This window comes from Fundulus heteroclitus, chromosome 10 (assembly GCF_011125445.2).
Source record: "Fundulus heteroclitus isolate FHET01 chromosome 10, MU-UCD_Fhet_4.1, whole genome shotgun sequence".
Lineage (NCBI taxonomy): Eukaryota > Metazoa > Chordata > Actinopteri > Cyprinodontiformes > Fundulidae > Fundulus > Fundulus heteroclitus.
In genome coordinates this window covers 1,634,680-1,656,552 of record NC_046370.1, presented here as the reverse complement: position 1 = coordinate 1,656,552, position 21,873 = coordinate 1,634,680, and the positions used below count along the sequence as shown (strand labels likewise).

At 40.7% G+C, this 21,873-nt stretch overlaps 2 protein-coding genes across 4 annotated transcripts; one reads left to right on the top strand and one right to left on the bottom strand.

The window, feature by feature from the left end:
- Positions 1 to 778: 778 nt before the first annotated feature.
- On the top strand, positions 779 to 4,692 carry pagr1 (PAXIP1 associated glutamate-rich protein 1). 2 transcript variants are annotated; one of them, XM_021310542.2, is made up of 5 exons: positions 779 to 968; positions 1,207 to 1,383; positions 2,074 to 2,407; positions 4,156 to 4,244; positions 4,327 to 4,692. In XM_021310542.2, the coding sequence occupies exons 2-5, from the start codon at positions 1,215 to 1,217 to the stop codon at positions 4,560 to 4,562; spliced, it is 828 nt and encodes a 275-aa protein (XP_021166217.2). In that variant the 5' UTR covers positions 779 to 968; positions 1,207 to 1,214; the 3' UTR covers positions 4,563 to 4,692. The 2 variants fall into 2 exon arrangements, with proteins under 2 accessions (XP_021166217.2, XP_012707858.2); XM_012852404.3 differs by having other exon boundaries at positions 1,204 to 1,383.
- A 3,839-nt stretch (positions 4,693 to 8,531) lies between these two features.
- On the bottom strand, positions 8,532 to 21,873 carry tlcd3bb (TLC domain containing 3Bb). Of its 2 annotated transcripts, none has more exons than XM_012852392.3 (7): positions 21,417 to 21,873; positions 16,420 to 16,623; positions 14,421 to 14,504; positions 14,008 to 14,233; positions 13,747 to 13,842; positions 11,735 to 11,844; positions 8,532 to 9,418 (listed from the first exon to the last, which is right to left on the bottom strand). In XM_012852392.3, exons 2-7 carry the CDS (start codon positions 16,542 to 16,544, stop codon positions 9,151 to 9,153), a joined length of 909 nt encoding a protein of 302 aa, XP_012707846.2. In that variant the 5' UTR covers positions 16,545 to 16,623; positions 21,417 to 21,873; the 3' UTR covers positions 8,532 to 9,150. The 2 variants fall into 2 exon arrangements, with proteins under 2 accessions (XP_012707846.2, XP_021166218.1); XM_021310543.2 differs by having other exon boundaries at positions 21,713 to 21,873.

The window sequence follows — 21,873 nt, the reverse complement described above, 5'->3', positions numbered from 1 at the left end:
TATATTTCATTATTGGGGAGTATTATTCTTTTGAATTTTGTACACCAAACCCGGGCTAATGATGTTTACCCAGTGATTCCCAGTATTTTCTAATCCCTTTTAGCATTCTTTATGATTTATCTAACCTCTGCTTTTTTTTCTTTTGTAGTTTATTAGATTATGGAAACATATATTTTTCAGATTTTAAAAGCCATATTCTGTTTTTTCTTTTTTAATCACTGATGTAACTTGTGTATACCATGGTCGTTCTTTTTGCTCCCACAACCTTTAGGAACAGATTCTTTGGCTGCTTCGTTTATACTTTTACCGAGGTTTCAGTTTAGTTCATATATATATATATATATGTTTGTTTAAATCCAGATTACCTTTACTTAGTCTCTTTAACTAATTCCAGTTTGCCTTTGTCTATCTTTTCTTACATTTATATCATTCTGCACTGCCCTAAAGTACATCACTTCCTACTTCACGTCTCGTTTATCGACCAATCAGAATTCACACACACACTTTTCGCTTTTTTCCGCCCTAACTCTGATTAAAAACCTTTTCTAATTAAAACAACACGTATTTAATTATATACGTATTTGATTTAAAAGAAAATGGACTTAAAAGCACCGGCTAAACGTTTGCCTCAAAATACCCGCGCCGTTTGTGCGTACGACGCATGACGTAACTTCAGCCCAGATCTCCAACTGAAATTCCCACGACCTGTCGCGGCCATTTTCCAAGTGTGCGGCCCATCCATCTAGTGTTATATCAGCGGGATTTCTGCGTCCAACCGAACGACATGTCGTCACGGACAGTGCCTCCAGCCAAAATGGCGCTATGTTTATGTCTCAGTCTAATCCTTTATCGCACTTGATGAGATTCATGGCGCGATGCGGTGATTTCTGTCGCTTGGAAAGCAACCCGGGGACCCGTTTATCCACCGTCTAACCGAACCACGACCGAATCCGCGACACGTTTGAACGGTAATTTGATTGATTTATGTTTAAACCGAGCTAGCGGCTAGGCCTGACTGGAGCTAGCATGTAGACTGCAGCATTAAAGTGAGATTTTTATTGTGTGTTTGTATTATAAAACAGGAAAGACAGCTAAAGTGGCATAAGCCGTTGTGGGCAAAAAAGTCAACTCTTCTGATTGCACAGTTTTCCCGTTTCTTTCCTTTTTTTAAACGCGGACCTTTGGCTCTGAACGCCCCTCCAGCAGCTGAGAGGATGCAGGCTGAGGCCGCAGACTCTGCCCTGAGGGAGGGCATGGAGGCCATGGGGGTGAAGGACTCAGAGAAAGCGGCTGCAGCCACAGAGGAGCAGGGCGGCGCCGGGCAGCAGGACACGGAGGTGACGGCTGGAGAGGAGGAAGACTCTGCTGCCAAGGATGAAGCAGGTAACTCCTTTAGAACCGAGAAGCATGATCAGCAGCAACAACACCGAGTGGCCTCCAGAATAATTCAGATTTAATCAACTTTTTCCACATTTTGTCCTGCAACTTTTAATTTTATGGGATTAATCAACAAAAAGATCAAATGAAGACCTTAGTACAGTATACTAAGTACATTGTAACGGAACAAACTCAAAGTATTTGCATGTAAGCATGAAGACAACCGGTTGCACCAGGTTTTAATTCGGGCTGTCAGAGTAAACGGTGATGAATAAGATTATAGGACACACCTTTTACATTTTTTTGCAAAATCTTTTTAAAACCATGCAGAATTTTACTTAAATTTTGCATTAAACGTGTTGAAAAACCATCCATCACATTATCGCATTACGTATGACGGACCATCTGTGCTCGTTCTTCGTTTTCCATGGGTGTCTTTGATGCACGTCTGTGTGTTAAATGGGAATTCTGAGCCCACGTCTCACCAAAATGTTATTATGGTTACATAATGACGATAAAGATTCTCCATACAGTCATTAAAGAAATAAAAAGTAAGATCAAACTGAAGTTAATGGGCTAAGAGTCTTATCCGATGTGTTAAGGAAAACGGCAGAATTAACATATTGCACAATGAATGTTGCAAAAAAAAAAAAAACGTGTTTGTAACATCCAATTTCCGACTCTTAATTTTCTCAGACGAGAACACGGATGCAGCTGAAGCAGAGGCGCAGACGGGCGAGAGCCAGGACAGCGCCGGAGGCGACGCCGACGAGGGGAAGCAGGCTGCGGTCGCGGACGACGAGTGGGAGATCCCGTACAGCGACGAGGAAATGGAAGACCCCAAAAACTGGATGCCCGCTCCGGCTGAGATCAAAAGACTCTATGAGGCCCTTGCTAAAGGCGAGATGCTGGAGCTGAACTTTGTGCCCCTCCCCAGGAGGCCCCCAACACCGGAGCGCACCCCTTCGCCTGAGAGGGACGACGAGGAAGATGCGACGAAGGAGAGGGAGCGGCTGGAGAGGGAACGGAAGTTAGTGCTACTTGTAACCTCTTTACTGACTTCTTTTCAGCAAATCTGCAAAAACTAAATTTCCTTAAGACATAAGGCCTTTCAGGTAAAGGTTGAAGATTCTCAGTCATCCAGGTCATGATCAATCAAAAAAAAAAAAAAAAAAAAAAAATTCACATTTCTCCTGTGAGCCTGGCAAACGATGAGCCTAAAAACTCTCCATTGTTGGTGAATCTAAGGTCTAACGAGGCCTCGTTAGCAGGTCTATAAAGCTTGGAACTCCATGCTGCTCCAGACATTTTAAATTGAGAAAGCTTCCTGGATGGGAAGCAAAATATCTTCAGCTTCAGAATAGAAGTCCAGTTGTTTTGAACCTTTCAGCTAAATCAGATTTCTTCAAAAGTTAAGAGTCTATGACAGAGGTCTGCAACCTGCGGCTCTTTACACCTTCAGCTTTGGCTCCTAGACCACAAATGCAGGGGGGGAAATTGGTAAATGTTTCTAAATGTAAAGGTAATTCAAAATTGCTAGCTTTATGATGCATTTAGTTCTGCAATACATGCATAACATTTCCAGAAATAAAGGAACTAATGGTGTATAAAATATTTTACTATAGATAAATGAAGTATGTTTTTGTCAATTGGTTGCAAACGACTTGCTTTTTCATCATTTTGATGCCATTTGCTATAAAAATCAAATGTCCAATTGAAGAAAATGTATTAAACCTAAATATAAAAATACTGTTGGTTAAATAATAAAAACTGTTGATCTTTAATTAAAAAAAAAAGTAAACAAATTTCCTATAGTATAATATAAAAACAAGCTCTTGTTTCAAAGAGATTGTAACTTTTGCTGCTCTAAACTAAATTTGTTTAGCTGGACCGACGGCAAAAATGGCTCTGTGGTTTGTAAAGGTTCCTGATCCCTGGACTATGACAACTATGCTGAGGAGATTTAAAAATCTATATTTCCTCCCAGCTCAGCAGGCATGGATAAACACCACACAACTTCATTTATAAAGCACCTTAAAACATCAACAAGGCCAAACATCACAGCAGGAGCACCTGATCAGCTGACCACAGGGGGGCGCTGTGGGACATATCCCTCAGGGTCCTCTGGGGTTTCACAGTTGGCTTCCTAGCTAGCAGCAGAACGAAATTTCGTTTCGTACAGCTTTTGTAAATCGCAGTAGAAGTTAAATTACAGTTTTAGGTGCGGCAGAGATTTAGAAGTAAACAGTAGATTTTAAATATACAGTATACAAACAATTGAAATGTAACAAAAAAGAGACATTATTTATGTAGAGATTGGATTGTGCAAGGGCATTTGTGCATGAATGCATTTGTTTGTGCAATTTTAAGACTGGGAGTCCAATAGCATTTTTAATGCTATATGAGCTGCAATGATGCAAAAATGTGCAAAAAATGCAAATGTGTGAATATATGAGCTACAATGATGGTAAAATGTGCAAAAAAAATGCAAATGTTGTGCAGAGTTTGTGGGTAGTTTGGTAGTTCAACAGCAGTTTAACAGTCTGATGGCAGCAGGGAAAAAGCTTTTGCAGAACATAGACCTGAGCATGAAATCAGGCTAACAGAGGAAACAGGAAGTCACAGGACTTAACGTGACCCTTTCCACCACAGCAGTGGTGTCCAAAGTGGGATGAAGCCCTTATTTATTTCTAGTTTTTTTAATGAGACTAGTTAAAATCTTGCAACTTTTGGGTCATTTGAGGAGATAAACGGCTACCTGTCTTTTTTTCTCTCTAGGCCTCCGACTCCAACTGAGTTCGACTTTGATGAGGAACAAATGCAAAGCACCCCGAAAAACCCCTTCCTCAACAGACGCAGAACACCAGGTGAAATAAGCAGAGAGAACCTACGCTTTAAGCTAAAAACGAAGGAGTTTGATGCACTGACCAGTCGTCTCCTCTCTCCTAGGCTCCTCTGCCCGCTCCTCCGTGAAGCGAGAAGCCCGCCTGGACAAGGTGTTGTCGGACATGAAGCGGCACCGGAAAATCGAGGAGCACATTTTGCGCACGGGGCGGGATCTCTTCCGGAGCGAGAAGAAGCTGGAGGAGGCGCTTTCCCCGAACAGCCAGAAGGAGCGAGAGAAGGAGAGGGAAAGAGACAGCAACCCCAACACCATCTTCTCCCCGAGGCAGAGGAGATACTAAAGGACTCCCTGATCAGGACTCAGACCCAGAGGACAATCAGGAAACGGAATATTTTCTAATGTAAAAAATTTTGTATGCTTTTTTTTTGTGAATTTGTATGAAGAATAAACATTTTAAAACTTAAACGTAATGTTATCTGATTTATTGTAATCAGAGTGGAGATTTTAAACCACTTTTTAAACCCATTATTTGCATTTTGCAGACAGAATTAGCCAAAAACGAATACTTCCCTCCATCTAGGACTTCTAGATCTAGACCCTCAGGTCAGAGGAAGTGTCTTCCTCTCATTAATTACAGGGACGTATTTCCCGACCATCACACCACCACTACCGTGCTTCGCTGTAGGGCTGATGTTTCCTGAAAGTTTTACACCAGATCTTCCAGAAACGTTCCACTTTTGTCTCATCAGTCCACAGAATATTTGGCCTCATCAATATGTTGTTGGGTAAAATATGGGTCCTTGTGTTGGTTTGGGTCCCATGGAGGCCATTTTTACCCAGCCTCTCTTTCTGAGGACTTTAACTGAAGCTAATGAGGCCAGTAGAGCTTCAGATTGTTCTGGGTTCTTCTCCGACTTCCTGGATGAACCGTTGATACTTGAAATAATTCTGACAGACTGGCCCCCTCCTAAGAAGGATCTGTGCTCTTCTGTGTTTTCTATTTTGCTTTTAACGGTTCTTACTGTGGTTATCTGGACTCTCTAGGTAAAATGGCTTTATACTCTTTGCAGACTGGTAGGTAGATGTCAGTGACTTTTCGTCTGTTCTTGAATTTCTTTAGATGGGGGCATGAGGTGTTGCTTTTCGGCATGTTCTAGCCTACTTCATGTTGTCAGACGGGTACTTTTCAAGTGATATTTGATTCTACAGGTCGAGCACCAACACAGTCTGGGTTTGTCTGGTAAAACTGAACCAAACAAAAGGTGGTTCTGATGGTATTTTATATCTGCTAAGCTCATTGAGCCATTTACAGGCAAAATAACCACAGTAAACCGTAGATATCGTTGTCCTAACTTATTGTATCTACATTAACTGCTTGGTTTTCCTAGGTTTTATGTTGAAAAACATTAAGGTTTTTCTTCTGCCTGAATCTGTTACTTAGTAATTGTTATTGTTTGTAAATGTTTTATGTTAGTTGTTAATTTGTACATAATATTTTTGCCTGACTACATTTTTAAATATTACATCACTTACAAATATTTACTGAGTACTTGAGTAGCTCTCTTGCCAAATACTTTCTAACTCAAGTCATTTCTTGGTTTGGTACTTTTTACTTTGATTTGACTAAAAAAATAAAAGTAGTGCTACTCTTACTAAATTTCTGGCTACTCGCCTCTGGCGTGAATAACATTTAAATCCACCAACTTTGGCGCCCTCTACTGGTTGAGCTGATAATGGACTAATTGTAATCCCACATCAGTTTTAGGGGAGATTTATGGGTCTAAAAGTCAGAACCATCAAAAACAGAAGAAGAAGAAAAGACTCGAGACAGGCTCAGGACAGAGAAGTATATTTTAGCTAAGTTCGAGTAACAATACAGCCTTCACCTAAGGCTTAGAAGCATAGAGTATATGTATGCATAAATATGCATTCAAATCCACAAACCAAATAAATAAATAAATAATTACTTACAAATAAATAACAAGCATTTGTGGAATATACAGTACAGCAGTTGAATTGTTCCAGTATTGTCAAGAAGCAGAACCTTATGGATCCACACAACGGGGGAATGGATAGTCAGTGTTCGACATGCCCACAGGTGTCCAAACGCTTTGGCACACGCTACCCTGTCGTCGGGGGTCTTTGAGCTGCGTTTTCAATTTCCTTTTTTAACTTTTCCTAAACCAATTTCCAGGAAACTGGCAACGTGAAGTGGTGACAGAAGCCAGTTTGTTCATAGGTGGTTCATGGAACCAGTGGCTCGATGATGGGGGATTTCCACAAAGTCTGAGAACCTTTACGGTTCAAAAAACTAAAAAAAAAAGGAACAAAAATAAATAAAAAAGGGCAAATGTGCTGCATGTCGGTTATGATGGCATGCTCCCCTGTAAGGTAACGCTCCACGCTTGTTCCCCTTCAAACGTAAACACCGTAAAGTCTCCTGACAAAGGTGAAAAATACTGAGATCTAATGAATCCCTTTGTGAAATCGTCCTGCTAGCAAACGGATATTTTAAAGATCAACATCAGCACCAAACTTATTTAAAAAAAAAAAAAAAAAAAGAAGAAGTTGGAAGTGTGTATTTGTCTGTGGGGGTGAAGAGGGTGACACCAAGTGAACGGAATGACATTAAAACTACACTGAAACAAGAAGCACGGCTAAAACCTTTCCGGGGAAGTTTGGATCCACTGAGCGTGAGTGAAGGTTATAGTGTCAGAAAAACTTTAGGCCCGTCATCGTTACAAATGCAAGTAGGAACATTACTCAGATTCTGGGATAAAATAGAAAAAAAAAAAAAAAAAACAACAACACTTTTCTCAAATTAAAGCAATAAATTGACACTGAACATCAAATTGGCAACAATCAGAGCCGGACAAAGGCTGCATGGGGCCCAAAGCAGGATTTGATTTGATCATCTACCAGCCCCCCCCCCCTCCTTTGATTTATGGTTATCGTTTATACAATAACCAGAAATCAAAAGCAGTGACATTTCTTAAGTTAAAAGTTGCCATTCAGAGCAGATTTAATAATTTAGTCATGATTAAAATCACCACAAATTTGAAGTTTTGAGATCTGTATTTTATATAAAGAACAAAAATCAAGCACTCTGGGGCCCCCTGCTGGCGTGGAGACAGACCGCACAGCAGCTCAGTTTGCTTATGCCATGGACCGGCTCTGGGCTTCGGTTCAGCTCGACTTCACATAACGCTGCAGATGCCAACATGCATTGTTGCTTTAACAAAGTGTGTTCCAGTAACGGGCCCCTGGGAGCGACGTGACGCACGTTCTAGACGTTTCCCAGCTTCAACACATCTGGCGGAAATCATCGAGTCATTGCCAGAACCGCTGCAGAACTCAGCGAGATGCCGAGGAGGTAATCAAAACAATGTGTAAGGTACTGGTCATCCGTGACTAAAAATCAATTTTCTTCCCTTTTCTTAATAAACAAAAAAACAGAAAAAAAATTCACAGCTGTAAAATTCCTAACAACTTATTTTTATATACAGAAAAAAAGAGCTTTACTTTTTAATTATACACTTTCAGACCAAGGTTAGCTAAGATTTTCTATTAGATATTTCAAAATACCTAATTTTTTTACTTAATTTTCCTTCTAAATAGAAGCGAAAACTTCCCAAACAGGGTTTATATTTTTAGTTGGTTGGTTTTTAGTTTTCTTTAAAATTAAGTTTCAAATCGTGGAGATCTCATAGGGCAGATTTGATCAACTAATACATTTTTTCCAGGACTATTTTTTGGGAATAAAGCAGAAACAAAATGAACGAAAGCAAACTTATTTTAACGTTTAAACTTAAGGTTACTGTTAGGGTTGATTTTTAGTTAAAATGTGCTTGAAAATGTAGAATAAAAAAAAAAAAAAAAAAAAAAAAAAAAAATCAGTTTTTCTGATTACATTTCCAAAAGCCTAATTTGACGTCAGTTCCCTTGGGTAACGCTTTATTTAGGCAATTAGGATTAACTTTAACTTTCACATTTAACTTTCACATTTTCAGCGTAGCGTCAGGGTTCATATTCTCTAGCTTATCAAAACTTTCTTGACATAGCGGTTTTCTAATCTTTTTTCTGAGCATCCCATTTTTTTTCCAGCTGCAGCAGGCAAATAGTAAATAAATAAAATTAAATCAGGTAAATGAATTTCCTTCTCAACATAATACTGACATGGAAAAGACAATTTTACATCTGCTATGTACAACCGTCACATTTGTTTCTGTCTGACCAAAGCCTTGTCGCCGTCTAAAAGACTAAACTAAAAATAATGCAAGGGGACCTGGGAGTTTTGTGGGGGGGGGGGGGGGGGGGGGGGGGGGTAAGGCAGCAGAATACAGTATAATGACAGTATCTCCCTCCTAAAGATGAGTCAGTCTGCAGGTTGGTTACATGTTGTTAGAGTGACAGTGTCTACATAGAGGATACAGATAAACACTAACAAGTCAAAATACTGCTTAGCTCAGATTTTTTTTTTTTTACTTTTTTTTTTTTTTTGAAGGTCTTCTTCGTTACTGAACTGAATCAGGCCTCTCATCTACAGCAAACATACTAACATACAGTATAATACATTCCTATTTTCCTGCTCTCCCCATATTAGCAGGCAGAGCGGACTGTATTTGATCTAGGTGAGGGAAACGGCCACCTACGCGCGCTAAACATCCAGGCGGATTCCTCTGGGGTCGGTGCGTGATGCTATCCGTCACAGTGCCTGATGACGTCTTAAATACTGAGTGCCCTAAAGCTCCATTTGGTTCCTACAGACTACGGGGCTGACGTACTCAGCGCTCAGCCACCAACTCCTTTAGCCGGCTCTAAACACTTCAGCGTGATTCGAGGTCATCGTCTATACTCATTGGTACATTCGCCTTCCTTCCCTCCCGTCCCCCCCCGTTCCCCCCCGCCCCCCCTCGCCGTCACGCCTCTCAGTGAGTGGTCAGCTCGGGCTCTGAGGAGCGCGTGCTGTAGCCGTTGGCGGGCTGCGGCGGCGCGCTGCCGTCCGTCGGGTGCTCCTTGGCGTCGGCGGTGGGCGCGCGCGGCCTCTGGGAGCGGGACGTGCCGGTGAATAGCCGCAGGGCGCCCCGGCAGATGAGGGAGAACCAGTAGAGCTGGGGCGCCATGAGCAGAGCGGCGCCGACGTTACAGTGCCAGGGTACCGTCAGAGGAACCATGTGGAAGGGGATAGACGCGTACCTGCAGACGGAGAACAGAGCATTCACTCTGAGACACACGGCGCTGGCAGAGGAGGAGTTAAAGGCGCTCATCGTGGCCATGAATGTCAAATATTTGTGGCTTTTAATGAAATTCAAGTTCTGAAAACAAGAAGTAGATGTGACACTTTAAGTTTGTTGTAGATTATTTTTCTCTCAAAGAACCGGGGTTGTTCCTGATTAAATACAGTTTACCATCAGACATTTATGAATTTCCTAAAAGCCTCAAAAAGAAGAACGTCAGTGATTTGTTTGGCTTAAAAACCAAAACCCTCATAAGAACCTTAAAGTAAATGGATCTAAAGGTAAAAATGCATCGCAGAATGGCTTTAAGTGTACCAGAATGTGGTACACTTATAAAAGTGTACCACACTAGATTCGCTGATTTGCACATTTGCACATTGTATCGTATTCTGCAAAATTGATGCTGCACCTTAACCGGAAACGTACTGCAAAACTGTTTACAATGCAACTGTCTACTTTTAAATCACTGCTGCACCTTACTGCATATTTGTCTACATTTGGTTTACATTGTTTACATTTCAACTGCCTACTGTTCACTGCTGCACTTTATACGGAAGTAAATTGAAATTTATCCTGTAAGTGACTGCGATTGATCACTGCACTTTATCCTGTACTGTAATTCACTACAAGGTATCCTGTAGAGTTACTGCAATATTTCTGAGCTGTGTGAAAACGAAATTTCGTTCTGTATGCACTCTGTGTATACAAAATGACAATAAAGAAAGTCTAAGTCTACGTTTATTTATTAGAACGAGTGCAAAATGATTAGTAAGATGATCAAACTCCAGTTGTGCTGAATCAAAAACTAAAAAAGGTAAATATAAATCAGTATAAAAACTCTCATTACTTTTCTTCCAGAAATTCAAATATTTATCTGTTATAATTTGCCCCTCCAATACTTAATTTTCAGTTTTCCACACATAAAATTATAAATACAGCTAACAATAAATGTACATTAGAGAGCTGCAGCCATGAATGAGATCTTTGCATAAATCTGCCTTACTGGACGTTTAAGCACCTTTCCTCTCAGAAGTAGTAAAGATCACTTAAATGTGTTGTTTCCTGGCACAGACCTGGCTTTTGAGCGCACATTCTGCTTTATCCAACCCAAAACTAAAGGATCATTCCCATGTTGGACTGACGGAGTCCAAGTTTCAGAACCAACACCTTCAAGCCTGATACAAGTCTGCAAACATGGACCGGCCCAATTCCTCAGGCCTCAATGACGGGAAAACTATTTTTCAGGGGAGTCGACATGAGATACGGTGATTTGAACTAAATATAGTTGTGTGTATAAGCATGATGATGGCAGTATCATGCTGTGGGCCCGTTGTGCAGCCAGAAGTACTGGTTTATCGGTCAAATTGGTTGTACTGGGCTAAGCCAGGGTTCTGCAACCTGTGGCTCCTTGGATCTTCCACAGCAGCTCTTAATAACTTTGGCTACAAATTATATTTTTATTATGGTATTTAAATGTAATAATAACGATAATAAATGCAGGTTTTAGCTGTTTTTTTCTTGGAATAATTGCTTTTAATGTTCACAGCAGAATGATGCTAAAAGTGCCAGTAATATTTCATTTTAAATCAATATTTTTTTCATTATGCTGGATGATTTTTTTTTTTTACATCATTATCCATAAATATCAACATCCCATCCATCCTTTTTTTAAAAACCTCAAAATAGACATAAAAGGGTGTTTCTTTAACGATGACAACATATTTCCTACAGTAGATCTTTATCAAAAATTATAACTTGCCTTTTTTCAAAAAGCCAGGCAACATTTGTGGCTCTGAACGAGTTTAATTCAAGTGGACTGTATGAAAAATGTCTCTTTAGACTGTAAAGGTTGCAGACCCTTGGGCTAAGCCATGAGAGAAAAACAAGAACTCAACTACACACAAAGAACAAAAGAGAAAACTCTGAATCCCAGAATGCCTAGCAGTGACCCAAGCCGCTAATGCTAAGCTAAGTTCTGCTAATGCTAAAGCTAATGCTAAAGGGGGTGGGGGCACCATTAGTTCTGCTACGCAGCTCATTCTACATGCAGACATCAATATTTCTAATAACGGCACTAAAAGTCACCAAAATTGTTCAATGCATGATTATTCTACCCTGAGCAAGACTTGTTTAAATAAGTTATTAAAAGACCAAAGCTAATGACATTCATGGACACGGTGAGCGTAAATTTCTGACAGGGTTTTAGATCAGGTAGCTGTGCAGGTTAGTGAGCCCGGCTGAGACGGCAGAACGGAGACGGAGAGAAAAGACGTACCTTCCATAGACGTAGTAGAGGTAAGGGAAGAGGAGGACTCGAAAGATGAAAAAAGTGACCAGCATAAGAGCCCCGTTCACTTTGTGCAGCAGAGTGTGTTGCTGTTTGTACTAAAAGTGGGAATAAAAACAGAGGGAGAAAGGAAACGCAAGAGGTACAAGCCAACATTGTTAATATTCTTAATGTTATAAAGGTCATTCTAACACCGTTAGATTTTAGACTATTAGCTCCGAGTGATTAGGGGATGGCAGGAGAGCACAGGGAAACATTTCTGGTCACAAGCTGGTCGATTTCTAAAGGATGCAGTTTTCAGAATATTCTTAACAGGGCTGAATTTTTGGTGTTTTCGGACCAAACAGTTTTTAGAGCTTCTTAATGATATAATGAGCCGTTAACTAGAATATTGAGCCCTTTCTAAAAATCTAATCTCTTTTGCTTTGGTTTGCTTTTTGCACTGCGAGGGGACGGCTACGGTTGTGTGAGTGCAGGTATAACAGAACGGCTGAGGGACGGCTGAAGATTGCATGATTAAAGCAAAATAAATAAAACGTTTTTAGAGTTCTGTAAAAATTATGTATTTTTCAGACACTTTTCTGAGTTCTTTCTCATTTTAGTCCATTTTAAAGAATACTTTGGAAAAGGTTGACACAAAAAAAGGGGGGCAACCTTTTAAAGACAACATGGCAGAGAAAACAGAAGATTTCAAACCAAGAAATTGTGGCATTTGAACAAATCTAATTTTTGGTTAATTGCCAGTAAGTTTTAATTTTTTAATTACTTTTATCAGTTTCAAGTAATTTTAAGTGACCATTGCAGATTTTCCTTCATTAACAGATGGGTACCAACACTTTTGTCCACGTGTGAATAAGGTTTCTGGATTGAGAAGCTGAAGTCAGAGAATTTTTCATCTTGACAAAACAACATTTGAGGCACTTTGGGGTAATACACTGCAAAAACGGAACTAAAAATAAGTAACATTTTCTTTAAATTAGTGTATTTGTCCTTGATTTGAGCAGGTAAATAAGATGATTTGCCAATAGAATAAGATTTTCCCACTTAAAATAGGAACAATTCATCTCCATCATCTTATTTCAAGTGCAGGATGTCTAATTATCTTATTTTAGGGGCAAAAATGCTCATTCCATTGGCAGATAATCTTATTTACTGGCTCAAATCAAGGACAAATACACTAACTTTAAACATTTTACTTGTTTTTAGATCAGTTTTTGCAGTGTAGCAGCTGATCAGATTATGGATGCTACAGTATCAGACGTGCAGAAGGGCAACACAGGCATGTTGTTTACTTAAACAGGCCTATTTTTGGACTAGTGCAACGGGGATCTCAGTATCACATTCTGGAGCCAGTGGAAAGAAACCCGAAGCCGCATTGGGTTCAATAAAATTTCCTCAATGTTCCCGTCTGAACCACATCGGCTGTTGTGGTGGTGTTTGTGGTATTTAAGGTCTTTTTTTTTTCTTTTATTTTGGTGACATGAGCTCCTTAAAGCATTGACTGAGAATCAGACACTTAATACATTAATACAAGCAGTTACACAAACTCAGAACGGCCAAATTCCCTGCAGTGCAAAAACAAAGAAAAGGGAGGAACAAATGTATTGATTTTGCTAAATGCTTTTTTTTTTTTTTTTTTTTAAATCAATGCGGTCCGAAAGCACCTACTGCCTTTGCTGAATGTGGATGTCTAATTCTTAGAGGCGAATCTCCTAACAGACACTAAAACAACGCAGACACTTAAACACAAACCTGAACAGGGGCAGATGTGTTGCCATTCATACAATGTTTTTCCAAGCATACTGTCAACAATTAAAGAGTGACATTTAACAGTTTGCCCCGATAAACCACGTCTGACAGCAGCCGACAGGCATGAACATGCTGCATGCTGGGAAATATACGCTCTCCAACAAAATAAGAGTGAGAAAAAAAGTGTGAATTATGACATGCACATGTGACGATGATATGAACTTGTCTCTGAGACTCAAGCTAACGCTTACCTGGATGAGTATTTTTCCTAAGCAGACGGATGGAGTGCTGAGCTCAGCCATGAACATTATGCCCTGGAAATAATCTCCCTTTCCTTGTCGCCAAAACTGGAGAAAAAAAACAAACAGTTCAATGTTTTTTTTTTTTTTTAACAGACTCGATCACATATTTTAGAGCTACTGCGGTAAAGAGAATAAAACAACAGTTCTGTGCATAGCGTGCAGCTCCAGTTTTCCTGCCTCGCCACAGAAAGAGCAACATGTGACAGTTACCACAGACACGGGGAAGCAGACGGTGACCATCACAACGTGGTGCAGCACCATCAGGAACTCGCGCCGCAAGTAGCTCCTCACTGCCGAGCCCACGTGTTGGGGGGCCGCCGAGGCCTCCTCGTGTCCTTTCACCCGCAGCTTGTACCAGTAGCACATGAACATGGCGTAGATGTCGTAGACGAAGTAGGGGACGGCGAACATGATGTAGGTGCTGGTAAGCCAGTGCCTGTGCAAAAACGAGAAGGTTGTTGTTTTTTTTGTTTTGTTTTTAAAGAAAATCGGGGCAGCTGTTTTATTTCAAGTTTAGCTCATTAATGACCAGAAATTCAAATGATGGTATGCTGTTAACAAATTCAGAGCCTGAATATTAGAAATAGTTTCAGTTTACTAACCAAAGCAGCAATACCACTTACTGGTCCTCAATAATGTCCTCACAGGAAGAAGCAATGATGTAGCCAGCTGAGGAAGCCATGACTGCCTGAACCGATGACACCAACCTGCGTGTTTATCATGACAGAAAATAATGAGTCAAAGGCTTTAGATTACAATATTTTCTTCATGTTGCAGCCACAGACATCAATGCATTCGTAGGTCGCAGGTTGCAGACCCCTGATCTAAACCCTTCCATCCCAGCTCTGGTTCTACGTTTAGGGTCGTTGTTGTCCAGCATAGTACCAAATCTTTAGCGGCTCCACAGCTTTTCTCCCAGGCTTGTCCCGTATTTAGCTTCTTCTATGCCTCCTCCAGTTTTCCTGCCCATGTTGAAGAAACACTTCCCCCCCCCCCCCCCCCCCCACTGAAAGTTGTCCTTTTCCCACCTGAGCTGTGGATCCCTGCAGCTCCTCTAGTTACCACGGGCCTCTCGGCTGTTTCTTGGAGTAATTTTCTCCTTCAGGCGTTCTCCGCTCCTTGGTCCTCATTATACTTATTAACTTATGATCTTCAACAATCCTCTGAGGCCTTCAGAGAACAGCTGTACTATTACTGAGATTAAAATTTCACACAGATTGACTATTTTATGTGTTTTAGTATCAGAGTAAAGGGGGATTAACACAAATGAACATTACACTTTCACACTGTTTTTGTCAGAAATCTTTGAAACCAGTGCAGGGGAGTTTAAACGTGTTTAGTAAAATAAGACAACCCGGGCTACAATGATCTGTCACACAACTTGTAAGGCGCTGTTACCAAAACACATACGCAGGAGAAAATGTTCAGGAAGAATTAAGGCTGAGCGATAAATCGATCTAATCGATTTATTTGAATTTACAATTTTTTAAGATTTAATTTTTGGAAAATCTGGATTTTATTTTGCAAATGCATACAATGCTGAATATATGTTTAGGAAATATCTTCTCAAAATATAGTAAAGAGGAAACTTTTTGTAACCATAATACGAGGCACTTTAATTTACTCATTTTAAGTCAGTTTGAAGTTAAACAAGTGAAATGAAGCTCATTGTGTAAAACGACAAGCAGCAAACATTTTGTTATATTTTCATTATTTGCCCCAATTACCACTGATCATCACAAAGTGACGCATTGCCACTGATAACCACACTGCAAAAACAGATCTAATAATAAGTAAAATGTTCTTAAAATTTGTGTTTTTGTCCTAGATTTGAGCAGGTAAATAATATTATCTGCCAATGGAATGAGTATTTTGACCCCTAAAATAAGATAATTAGACATCCTGCACTTGAAATAAGATGATGGAGATGAGTTGTTGCTATTTTAAGTGCAAAAATCTTATTCCATTGGCAAATAGTCTTATTTACCTGCCCAAATCAAGGACAAATACACTCATTTTAAGAAAATATTACTTATTTTTACTTCCGTTTTTGCAGTGCAGCCAGCCAGCCAATGCACTGTTTGCCCCTCTTCCATCAGGCTAATGTTTCAGGAACATCAAATCCAAAACTAATTCACGTTTCAAAAGGCTCAAACACAACTTCTTCACTAAAGCTGTGAGGGCAATCGCCACCTGCTGAGAAGACCGAGTCTGTTAAACGTCACAATAACAATATGGTGAACACATATTTTAGCACCATCTTGACTTATCAGGAAGTTTTCGTTGCACAGCTCTGTATACGAAGGTTTAATAATGCACAGAATTTACTGGAGACATGAATATAGTGCAGTCAACTAACTTAATCTTTGTATATAAAACAAATAAATAAATAATAAAAAAACTTTCACCACGATAACACGCTGTGACTAGATTCTTGATTCTTGAACTCCCAGAATAAAATCTTTCCTTTAATTTCTTGTTGCGAAACAAAAAGGAGGAAAAATAATCGATTAATCGGATTTGGTATAATAAAACCGGAGCTTTTATTTTTTTTAAGCTATATTGCCCTTGGAAGAATACTGTTGCCGTTATGGCTCAACATAGAAAGACGTGAACTCTGACCTGGCTGATACGATGACCGCGTCTCCTTCGCTCCATCGCAGCGCTGGGATGGACTTCAGGCATTGCTTGGACAGAAGGAAAAGGCCTGGAAAGAACACAGAGCCAGCAGCCAAGATGGTCAGCATGGTCCCCGGCGATCTGTCTTAGGAGGCAAAAAGTTCAGCGGACAATCTGGTCCTTGAGATCTGTCGCTCTCTGTCCTCTCTGGAAGAAAAAAAAAAAAACACACACATCACCGCAGACAGGACGAGTGTTAACAGAGCATACATTCAGCTGAGCTTACAAAGATAAGAAAAAGAACACACTATCACGGTCCGACATACGTGGCTATACATTAAGCCGACGTCACTTCAGAGATGGACAATGCAGCAAGATCAGGCACAGAGCGAAATACAGGCCTATATTATAAATATACAACCACACCATCCAGTAAGTTATCACTTAGTGGATGGAAAACAGGAAGGTTACCCTTATCGATACACCGCACGCATTTCAAAACCATAAATATGTTTGGAGTCAATTGCAGATTTACTGAAAAATCTGAGTATTTCCTTTATACGACAGTTAAAGCATCCTTAGGAGTGAATGGTTCTGATCACCATTCCTTTGGAAGTAACAGAATAAAAGGCTTTACAGAGTTGGATGGTCAAAAATATAAAAAGATAATCTATGGAGGTGTGGGGGCAATGATTTGGGTTCGTGTAGCAGCTAAAGGAACTTAGCATGCTGCTGTCACTGAGCTGACCGTACGTTCATATCAAAGTATTCATGGTAAAGCAAAGCAAACACATAGCAGCAACCTACACATAAAATATAGATATTTTTTTTAAAGCTTCAACCCTTTAACGGAATGGACTGACGACGTGAACACCGAGAAAGAACCTTGATTCAAAGTGGAATTGTCCAAGTTTTATTGAAATCTGCAGCTGCCCACATAGAAAAACCAAATGCCTTCCTGCGGAGGACATTGAGCCATTTGGTGAAAATGCTAAGAAGTATTTTTGGAGAAGTCACTGTGAGGCTTTCAAACACTGCGCCAACTGTCAAGGCAGTGAAGGAAGTGTCATAGTGTGTTGTTGATGCTACTGCATCGCACAAAGTGCATGAAAGTCTCAAATTACAAATTAGATGGTTTAAACATGGACAAAACCAGGTGTTCAAACAGAACAACAACCCCAAACACATCAAAACTTTTCAGATGGATATAACAGGCTATTTATTACTCATCTTATTGAATGGGTCGAACCTCAACTGAAAACGTGTGGACTATGCGTAAAAAACAATCAATTTGAATTAATTCTACCAATTCTGTAAAGAAAATTGCTTTAAATATCCTGGCAGAATTTGCTGATGGCTACGAAAGGTGAGGCAAGTTTTTTTTGCATCGCAGTAACGACACAATTCTAAGTGCTGAACATGAACAGAACATAAGAAGAGAAAGGCGTGGGGTTGAGGTGCAACTTGCTGAGAAGCTTATAACCACATAACAGTGCCGATGTATTAAGGCTGAACGATAATTCAATAACAATATACATGGATCTTATAGACGTATATTGATGATAGAAGAAAATGGTTAGTAAAAGGTTTAACAGAATAAGAGTTTTCCTTCCTTTTGCATTCTATCATGTAAGTTAATATTACAGTCATTACATCCTCCCAACCAATCACAACGCAGACCCAGGACCACGCTCCGCCCCCTTCAAAGACTTCAGAGAGGACACGTTCTTTTTTTCTTTTTTAAAAACTTGTAATTTTGGTAAAAAGTTGGTTGAATAAAGGGTTGAGTTTGAATTCATTGTGCATTGTGTATTTAAAAGTAGGTCGCTAAGCAACAGCATTAAATAGTCAGGGCTGCAATTAAAATGTATGTTTTGAATTAGTTGATAATTATCAATATCGATCAATATGATTTCTATTTTATCGATATGCTTTTTTTCTACATCATCCTGCCCTACGATGTAAATATTTCAGCAGCCAGCGTGGATTAGAAAAACACAACAGTCATAATCGCACATCCAATTGCTCTTTTTAAAAATCATTTAAAAGGACTATTGCATCATCTTTCCGCCCAGGAAATTGAAAAGTTTAATTACATTTAAAAAGACCTAAATAAACGTGACTGTCTTCTGCATCGATTGGTTTATGTAAAATTGACCGGAACCGTGCACACTTGATTTTAACATCACTTTCTTTTATACCGGTAATTATTTTTGTGACCAAACTCCTACAAAATTGGATATAAAAAAAACTTTTTACCTTTTAATCAGAATCAGCTTTAATAGCCAAGTTTGTAACCCAAGTAAGGAATTTGTTTGACTCTCAATGAACGCACTTCATGTATAAATACATAAAAAGCTAAATTCATGTTTGTTAATACATATGTACAGGTTTTTTGTTTTTTTTTTACAAAAGACGACGACACGGTTGGTTTGATACGAAGATGTGTGGTATTGATACGGGCACTCTGGCTCTGGCTCTGGCTGCACCACTGGTCCCGCTGATCCACTTCCTGTCCGTTTATAGACTCACTGCATACTTTTTCCTCGGAGGTCGGACCTAAAGAGTCGCAGATTACGTCGTCTCGGCCTTTTTGCGTTCCAGTTTCCCTCCATTGGACAGTAGGAAAAAACATGGACGCCGTTATTAAAACAATAGCAATAACGCCATTTTACGCTAACCTGACTCAAGCCAGACGCATGTCTCGCTCTGCCTAGCTTCACTCACATACATCTGGGACATCGCCCATTGAAAGTGATTTCTCCAACCAATTTTATGGTCTGGCCAATCAGGACGCAGGGCTGGAGTTTCATAGATGTGACGTAGTGGAGACGCGACCATGACGTGAGACTGTTTTGATTCAGACAACAATGGCGGCTCGTCGAGGAAGCAAGCGTTAACATTGATGCTGCTATTTCTTCCGTGTTGTCCAATCTACCTAATGTTTCATTAAAAGAACATCAGAGAACGGCTCTGAAGACTTTTGTTGGTGGAAACCATGTTTTCGCCCTTCTCCCGACCGGATTTGGCAAGTTTTGTTTTCCGGGGCACGTCCGCTGCAGACGCGGACACGCACCGGAGCGGTTAGCGCGAACCATATAAGGAGGCCTATTAGTCCTCAACGCGGTCGGCCCGGGATCGACTCCGACCCGCGGCGCTTTGCAGGCTGTATTTCCCCCTCTTCCTGTCAGCTCACTGTCAATAAAAAAAAAATTTTTCCTGCGTCGCTTTCATCAGCGTCACGGGTTAGCTTCGGTGTGAGTGGTTAAAATGGCACGTCGATAAAGATGACAGACAAGTGGCTTATCCAATCATATGCAAGAATTTTTGATAAGGCCCAGCCTTCAATAAATGCAATTCCTATGGAGAGGTCCCAGATGTATGTGAGTGGAGCTAGGCGGAGCAAGACATGCGTCTGGCTTGAGTCAGGTTAATTTTACGCTGCATTTTGCGCAAATTAACAAATCAACACCGATTAACAATGAAAGGCAGCACCCGTGCGACAGACTAAATGTTAAATAAATAATAGAAAGCTGCTGCAAACAATTAAAGTATGAAGTTTTTACTCAATGTTGCTGCGAACAGCCGCCATCATGAATGTCGAAGTCGGGTTCATCGACTTGACGACTCATAATACCGACTTCTGGGGCCGTTCCAGTAATAATTTTCTGACCCGGAGGTTGTAAATCCTGACTACTGAGGACAAAATGGAACGCACCATCAGATGGTGGAGTCATCTGCAGACCTCAGGAGTTTCACACATGGGTCCAACTAGATGCAGTTATTTGTGGTGGTGGTGACAGTAAACATATGGGAGAATATTACCTGAATTTAATCTAAACTAAAACATAAACCACGTGGAAAGGCAACCGAGTTCAATGCCATTCATCTGTGCAGAGCGTAGGCCTCAGTGAGAGAGTTACTCAAGTCTGTGCATCTACCTGCATTATGCAGCCGATACTAGGGGGAGCATTTAGCATCTTCCCATCTATTCCCATTACAATAATGTGGTTCAGCCATGTGGTTTTGCAGTTTGCTTACACTACACCGGCTGACTCATTAAGAAGAAAAAAAAAGTTCAAGTGCATTAGCAAAATGCGCAATGCGCTTTCTTAAAACTGTCGAAAAATATCGACGTTGGCTGGGAAAGCTGGTGCTCATTGTTCCTGAAGAAAACCCGTTAGGCGGTGTTACCTGTCTGGGTGGTGGAGGTGGAGGAGGAGGAGGAGGGGGGGGGGTCTCCGGTTACACGTTAACCGGCTATGACAAAATGTTTATTTTAATGCTGGCGAGACCCGCTTAACAAAAACGAAAAATTAAAAAAATAGGATATTTTAAAAATGACAAAAGAGAGACAACGGGGCCACGCTAACATATCGGTGCGTTTATGTTATTTATTTATTTATTTATTTAGGGGGGTTCTTTTTAAAAACAAATTGACCGGTGAAGCTAACCTGCGCTAGAATGATACGAACAAGTCAGCAACGAATTAAATAAATAAAATAGCGTCAATTTATTGTTAGAAAAAGTAGACGGCAACTCAGGCGACGAGAAACCTTGCACCCCATCACCCCCAAATGAAAAACAAAATCAAGATAATGATGCGATTAACATTAAAATGACCGAATGTCTGCGCTGTTGAATCGCCCGTTAACAATGACGATGCTAAGAGCGTTAGCCGTTGAGCTAAGTTAGCCGTTGAGCTAAGTTAGCCGTTGAGCTAAGTTAGCCGTCGAGCTAAGTTAGCCGTTAGCTATGTTAGCCATGATGTTGCCTGGACCCATTAATGCAAACACAATGTCACACGCCCCCAAGAGCACACATAGACCCCATTTCACCTCTATTACTGTTAGCAGCCATATAATCCTGACATTTAAACGTACTCTGTCGGCTTGCTGTTTGTTTATAGCAACTAGCTGCCGCAGTTAAGCCGACAAGCGGCCAACCTCGGCTAACACACCGGAGTTTGTGCATGTTCTGAATAAATATGAAACAATTACACAGCGGCTCCGCGGAGTCCAGTCAGCGTCCAGCCGAAGGTCGTGTCCTACGGGAAGCGCTTAAAGATATCCCAGGGGTCTCGGCCTCGATGCTCCGCATGTTTTACGCGGCCGCTTGAATGTCTGAAGGGTAGCGGCGGGGCTAGCAGCAGCAGCAGCAGCAGCAGCAGCAAGTTCGATCAAAAATATCCGCCAGGTTAGCTCGCTCTGCTCCCGTTGGCAACCGACCTGCGAACCAGGCAGCGCGAAGAAAAAAAAAAAAAAAGAAAAAGAAAAAAAACCAGGTCGTCCGTTACCTAACGGAATGGCGTTAAACCGACTTAAAGAGGAAGATGCGCCGTGGTGCAGCTGTGTGGTTGGCGGATGGTGTCATCCCCTCTCTGTCTCGCCTCATCACAGCAGAGATGCTGCTGCTGCTGCCTCAGCCTCCCAGATGCAGCGTTGTTGACTCAACACT